This window comes from Furipterus horrens, unplaced genomic scaffold (genome assembly GCF_987537825.1).
Source record: "Furipterus horrens unplaced genomic scaffold, mFurHor1.1.pri manual_scaffold_2, whole genome shotgun sequence".
Lineage (NCBI taxonomy): Eukaryota > Metazoa > Chordata > Mammalia > Chiroptera > Furipteridae > Furipterus > Furipterus horrens.
The window spans coordinates 43,332,947-43,339,429 of NW_028327172.1; the positions used below are offsets into that span (position 1 = coordinate 43,332,947).

Here is a 6,483-nt window from a genome sequence, read left to right on the forward strand (position 1 = left end):
GCACACCAGTGTGCCTGCTGCAGCACACCACTTGAAAATCACTACAGTATAGTACAGTGAACAGAATTAGATATATCAATTTTCACTTCCCAATAAACATGTAGGAATAATAGATACAATAATATAAGAATGATAAAAAAGACATTGCCATGCTCCTTAGATAGAAAAATAAATAGAATACATAATTGATAGGTAGATAGTATGAGCAGCAGTGTCTAAACACACAACTGTGTGTTGAAGTTGAATCCACAAACCCACTTGGCTCCTGGCCTGAGGTCGTACTGGTTATTGGCAGCTTAGCACCTATGTGGGACTCGGCATGATAGTGTCGCATATTTGACAAGGGACCATTCTAAGGCACCCTGTTTGGGACACAAAGCTGTTAACCCTCATGGAGGGTGCAGACAACTATTGTCGTAGGCCAAGTCAGCTCCCTACAATAAGGTAGCTGACAGCCTTGGTTCCCACGCCGTCCCTCCACTCCCCGCCCACTTGCAGCTGTCTGGGAGTTTCCCAAAATAGTGAGGTACATCAAACCGAGTTCCATTTGGCCTTGATGAACCCTAGACTCACATCTGTGAGATAACGACTGAATTCAATAGTTTCTTTTTTCTTCCCCCTATAAAACAGCCCCTCCTTCCCTAGAACCCCAGAGTCAGGTCATTCGCGGCACAGCTTCCTCCCGGCTTGCTAGTTTCCTCAATAAACTTCTTTTTGTCTGCTCGCTGCCTCCTCGTGGTACTCTGAGCAACACAGTTCTTACAGTAGTGTTGAGATAACTGAGAAATAAATGGTCAAATCTGCACTCAATTTTCTTTTAAAACAAGATCTCACTAACCATTATAAAAACACATAGTGTAATTGACAAACTTTAGAAAGTGAGAAAAAGCTAACCACTACATCTAATCGTGAGGGCATAAGCAAAAAGCATCAAGCAAACAAAATGAAATTACAAGTAAAATTCTAAAACAAATATGAATGCTAACATGAAGTAAGAGTACATTATAATAAGAAAGGCAGATAGTAAAGCAACTTAAAACAAATTTCAAAGTGGGCATGCTTAAGACCTTCAAAAACAAATGCTGCATAATAACAATACAATGAATAAAAATTATCAGAGGATTGTTAGATATAAATTGAAATTAAAGGATATCAAAGCAACCTTCATTCGAAAAGGAGGAATAATTGAAATAAAACTCAATAGTTGGAATACATTTGTGATCAGACATAAATGAAGAGAATTATTAAATGAGAAGGTAGTACTAAAGAATACACCAAAATGGAACAAATATAAACAAAGAATTTGAAAACATGAAGCAATCTAATGAGAAAATTCAACATTTTCCAGATAGATATATTGCTGAATAGACAGTGTTGAAAGTTATAATGGCAGAGGATGTTCAAAAATAAAAAAATACATTAACTTTCAGGTTGAAATTGCTAAGTTCCAAGTAAAATAAGTTAATTATAAATTTCCACCTGTGTACTGCATATTGAAATGCAGAACATCTAAGATAAAGAGAACATCCTAAATACTAGAAGAGGGGAAAATCTTAACTAAGAGAAATTAAAGATATGTGCCACCCAGCAAGAGATAGATGTACATGAAAAATCAACTGAGGAGTGTTTTTTGAAGGATTTCTTCATGGAGGTGTATCCAGAGTTAAGGGGAAAAAAGACGATACAGAATCATTTAGGAATCTATGGTAGGAAGGGAGATTATAAAAGACAATGACCAGCATGGACTGATGACACATTTTAGCAACAAGGATCTGTAGTGTTGCCCTATATAACTAGCAGTCATTAAGAAGATAATAGAGAATATATGATCCTATAAATAATAGCAACAGATTCATAAGGATTCTAAGGATAGATTTTACAAAAGATATAAAAATCCTTATGAATAAAATGACCAAATATTTTTTGAGAGACATAAAAGAAGATTTGAAGAAAAGAAATAAAACCTATGTTTACATTAGAAGACATTGTACAAAATACATTACTCAACTCTGAAATTTATGTAAATTTATGAAAATTTTAAAGCAATTTTTAACAGTACATAGATTGTAATATTTATATAATAAAAGAAATCTCAAGTTCTTTTATTGGAAAATAGGCACCTACAGAAGTATTTCAGTTGACCAATTAGTCCTTGTACATAACTTATATCTGTTATAACCTATATTCATTATAATAATTTCTATTGCAACCCATATCTGTTGTAATGCACATCAAGGTTTCATTTTCATAAAAATTTGTTTTCCTTTTCTCTCAGTTTTTGTTTTTAGTTTGATTTTAATATTTACTCTTTTTTTTAAATGTAGGTTTATGTATAAGAATTGTGTGTATATCACTTGGATTCCTAAGACCTCAAAGACTGCAATAAGAGAGTCAGGCAGTTGAGCCACTCTACTTAGAGCACTACAGGGAGCCTCTCCTGAGCCTCTCACCTTGCTTCCCTATCTACCTGGCATGTACATCTTCAACACCTCTGAAATTTCTACCTTCTTCCTGATTGGGATCCCAGGGATGGAGACTGCCTACGTTTGGATCTCCATCCCCATTTGCCTCATGTACCTTGTTGCAATCTGGGGGAACTGTACCATCCTATTTTTCATAAAAACAGAGACTTCTCTGCATGAACCCATGTACTATTTCCTTTCCATGCTGAGTGTCTCTGACCTCGGGTTGTCCCTCTCCTCTTTGCCTACCATGCTAAGGATATTCTTGTTCAATGCTCCAGGAATTTCCTTAGATGCCTGTATTGCCCAAGAGTTTTTTATTCATGGATTCTCAGCTATGGAATCATCGGTGCTTCTCATCATGTCTTTTGATCGCTTTATTGCCATTTACAATCCTCTGAGATATACCTCCATTCTGACCAGTGCCAGAGTAGCTAAAATTGGGTTTGCTTTTTCTCTCAAAATTGTTTTGTTGGTCCTCCCTTTCTCTTTCACATTAAAACGTCTTAGGTACTGTAAGAAAAACCTCCTTTCCCATTCCTATTGCCTACATCAGGATGTCATGAACCTGGCCTGCTCTGACAACAAGGTCAATGTCATCTATGGTTTATTTGTGGCTCTCACAAGCATGTTAGACTTAACATTTATTTTCCTATCCTACATGCTGATATTGAAAGTAGTATTGAGCATAGCATCACAAGAAAAAAGGTTCAAGGTCCTCAATACATGTGTCTCCCATATCTGTGCTGTACTCATCATCTACATTCTTATTATCTCCCTAGCTGTTATCTACCGCTTTGCCAAACACAGTTCCCCAATTATTAGGATTCTCATGGCTGATATTTTCCTCCTGGTTCCTCCATTGATGAACCCTATTGTATACTGTGTGAAGAGTCAGCAGATAAGAACTCTGGTTTTAGTGAAACTATGTCAGAAACGCAGCTGACAGAAGTGCTTAACTACACTAAAAACCTAATCAATTAATGACATAGAACAAACAGAATGAATCAATAAGGAATTATGAGTATATTAATTACTTTAAAATATCATCTCTCAATGTTTATTAAGAGTGAAGAATCAACCCTGCAAATTTGTTGGATTAGGATTTAGGATTAAGGGTCTTATGTAAACATAAAATGTATTCTGAGGCTCCACTTTCACCCAGCTTGCTTTACCAGTATTAGGAACACAACATATGTTTGCCTTCTTTATCCTGCTTAAAGTAATATTTTATGTGCACATTTGAGAATTAACAGTTTATAATAGGACAAAAGCCACTTTCCTAGGCCCTCTTTCCCAGAGCTGGTTGGTTTCCATAAATCATGACTGACCTTAATTGTTTTATGAGCCTTTATCCTCAGGACTAGAAAATTACTGGGAACACCCTGATGGCACAGAAGCTCCAGGAATTTATGAAACAGGACACGCAGAGCACAGCCACCACCCGACCCTGCACCCAAAGATAACATTGAAACAAGTTGCAGCCTAGCTGAAACATCCTGCTCTACAACCACCCTATTGCCCAATAAAGACTCAAAGCCCTAATCCCTCAGTGCTGGTGCTGGTGCGGGTCCTAGCCCTTTCCCTCTCTTGGCAAAGTAAAATAAAACCTTTACTCTCTGCACTTTCTTCTCTTTGTGAATTCTTCCACAGCCTACGTCACTGATCACCCTAACAGTTTACATTTATAGGACAACTGGATAGGTACAGAGGATTACGTCCTGTTTTTTAAGATATCCCCTTTAACCTATCATTTTACTTTCATGAGATATGTGTATGCTCTAAGAAAGGGAAATTGTGATGGGCAATGGCACACACACACACATAAAACCATTCATTTTGTTTAAAATGCACACATGCAGAATTTTAAAAACTAGAAAAAATTTAATTCATTCATTAACTTTAGTTTTAATATATCCTTCCTAAACATTAAAATATCACTTTCTAAATTATGCAGGGTAGAAAGTTTCCCATCTTTCAAGTTCCTATGGGAGTTCTGACTAATTCCATTATACTGTATGTAATTTATTTGTGTCTCTCCCATCAAGAATGTAAACCCTGATAAAGACTAATCTTCAAAAAACAAAACATTACAGTTCTCACAAAAACATAAAATGAACATTTACTAAAGAGCTTGTTTGATTTATTTTTAATGAAAGAAGCAGGGAAAGGATACAATCAGTTCAAAGGAGAGCCCATATAAAAGATACATTTATAGATGAGAATGTGTACATTAATTTGCAAATGAGTATAAATATGGCTTCTTCCAACTTGAAGAACACATGTCAATTGATTTTCCACCAGAGAGAACTTATTTGCATGTCTACTATTATGAATAACTTTGATTAGTATATTAAAAACAAAAATAACAAGCCCATAATGGAGTCATTTGCCCCCAAGACAGCAACTTAATGGCAACTTCAACCCTTCCCCAAAATGTGACCTTTAACCAGTCAGTCTGAAGCTGCCTAATTAGCACCAGTGAGATTATCTGCATGATAAAATCTCTGCCTTTCCCTTCACCCAAAAGAAGATGATCTGCCCTGAAACAGTGCTTTCTTTGCTAAAGACTTCTTTGCCTCACCCTACTTCTGCCTACAAAATTTTTCCATTTTACACAACTTCTCAGAGCACCTCTCTTTTTATTAGATGGGATGCTGCCTGATTCAAGAATCAGCCAATTAGCTCTTTAAATTTTCTAAGTTGAATTTTCTTTTTAACAGCTATTAGTATCTCAACTTACAGAGCTGGAAAACAGCTCACAAGCAATGAAAACACAAAGTCTTCACATAATCAAAATCAGAAACAGTAACCCATAAGGATGTGTTCTAAACATGTAAAGTTTTTCCCTACACTCTCCCTCATTTTAATCAAATATAATTTCTAAGAAAGTTTATTCTTAATTACAAAAAAAAAGGCTTCCCTCGTTAGATTTGGCCTTACTATTTACACAAATGCAGAAAGAATGTTCATTTACCAGATGGGACTTTTTAAGTTTGCAGTGCTAAAGATTTCCATATAGACTCTCAGATTGGACATTTAAAAGCTACTATTATATGCTATCTCTTGTATAGGGAACTATAACCAAGAAATTATCTCCTTCAAGTTATTCCTTCAGGTAAGTATACATTTGGGCAATATTTTATTTTCTCAAACTCTCCAAAATATCCCAAAATCCTGGCCTGACACAGAAGTGATCTCTCTTACTGATGCAGATGTTTCCAGGGTTCAGGGACCAGAAGGTCTGCGACACACTGTGGGCTTATATGTAATTCTGAGTTAAAGGAGAAAGGAGGGTAAAGGTCTAAGGCCTTAAAGAGAAAGAAGACAATTCACAAGAATATGGGAAGAGCGAATGTTTGGTAAACAAATGTTTGCTGCACCATGCAGAGACAATGGGAACAAAAAGGACTTTGTGCACATTTAGAACATAGTTTCTTTGCATTATTTTCTTTTTCTTCTTTTTCTATCAATTTCCTCTCATACACACTCTGTTTTTATTTTTGCATGACTATTTCTTAATAAGATTTTTTCCCCTGAGATTCTCAGTTTTCACTTGGACTTACTTTCCTACAATTTCCCTTTTTGTCTTTGCATGCTGCTGATAAATTGTTGATCCCTGAAACAGTGCAGAAATTTTCATTATAAGTGTCTGTTAAAATGTTCATAAGATACTGTACATGAGTGACATTAGTTTATTCAAAAGCCATTTGTTTAATACCTACTTTGTTACAATCACATTACTACATGTTTATAAAAAATTTAATGCAATGAGAAAATACTTTTTAATACATTTCAATTAACTGAATATAATTAACTCGGTGAATTGAATTTAATGAATTATTATTTCCCAGTAATCTGAAATGTCATACATACCACATATTAAATATGTTTAATATATTTGTGCATATGTGTGCATATTCATGTGTCTGTGCTCTGCATGAGTTTTCTCAGTTTGTGTTTTTGAAGTATATAGGACTGAAAGATTTCTCCTTCCATTGTTTAATATTATTGCCATTCT

General features: G+C 35.3%; 1 protein-coding gene across 1 annotated transcript; it reads left to right on the plus strand.

Moving 5' to 3' along the window:
* Positions 1 to 2,472: 2,472 nt before the first annotated feature.
* On the plus strand, positions 2,473 to 3,408 carry LOC150018361 (olfactory receptor 51A4-like). The gene has a single exon (XM_090267737.1). It carries the CDS (start codon positions 2,473 to 2,475, stop codon positions 3,406 to 3,408), a length of 936 nt encoding a protein of 311 aa, XP_090123863.1.
* The last annotated feature ends 3,075 nt before the right edge of the window (positions 3,409 to 6,483 follow it).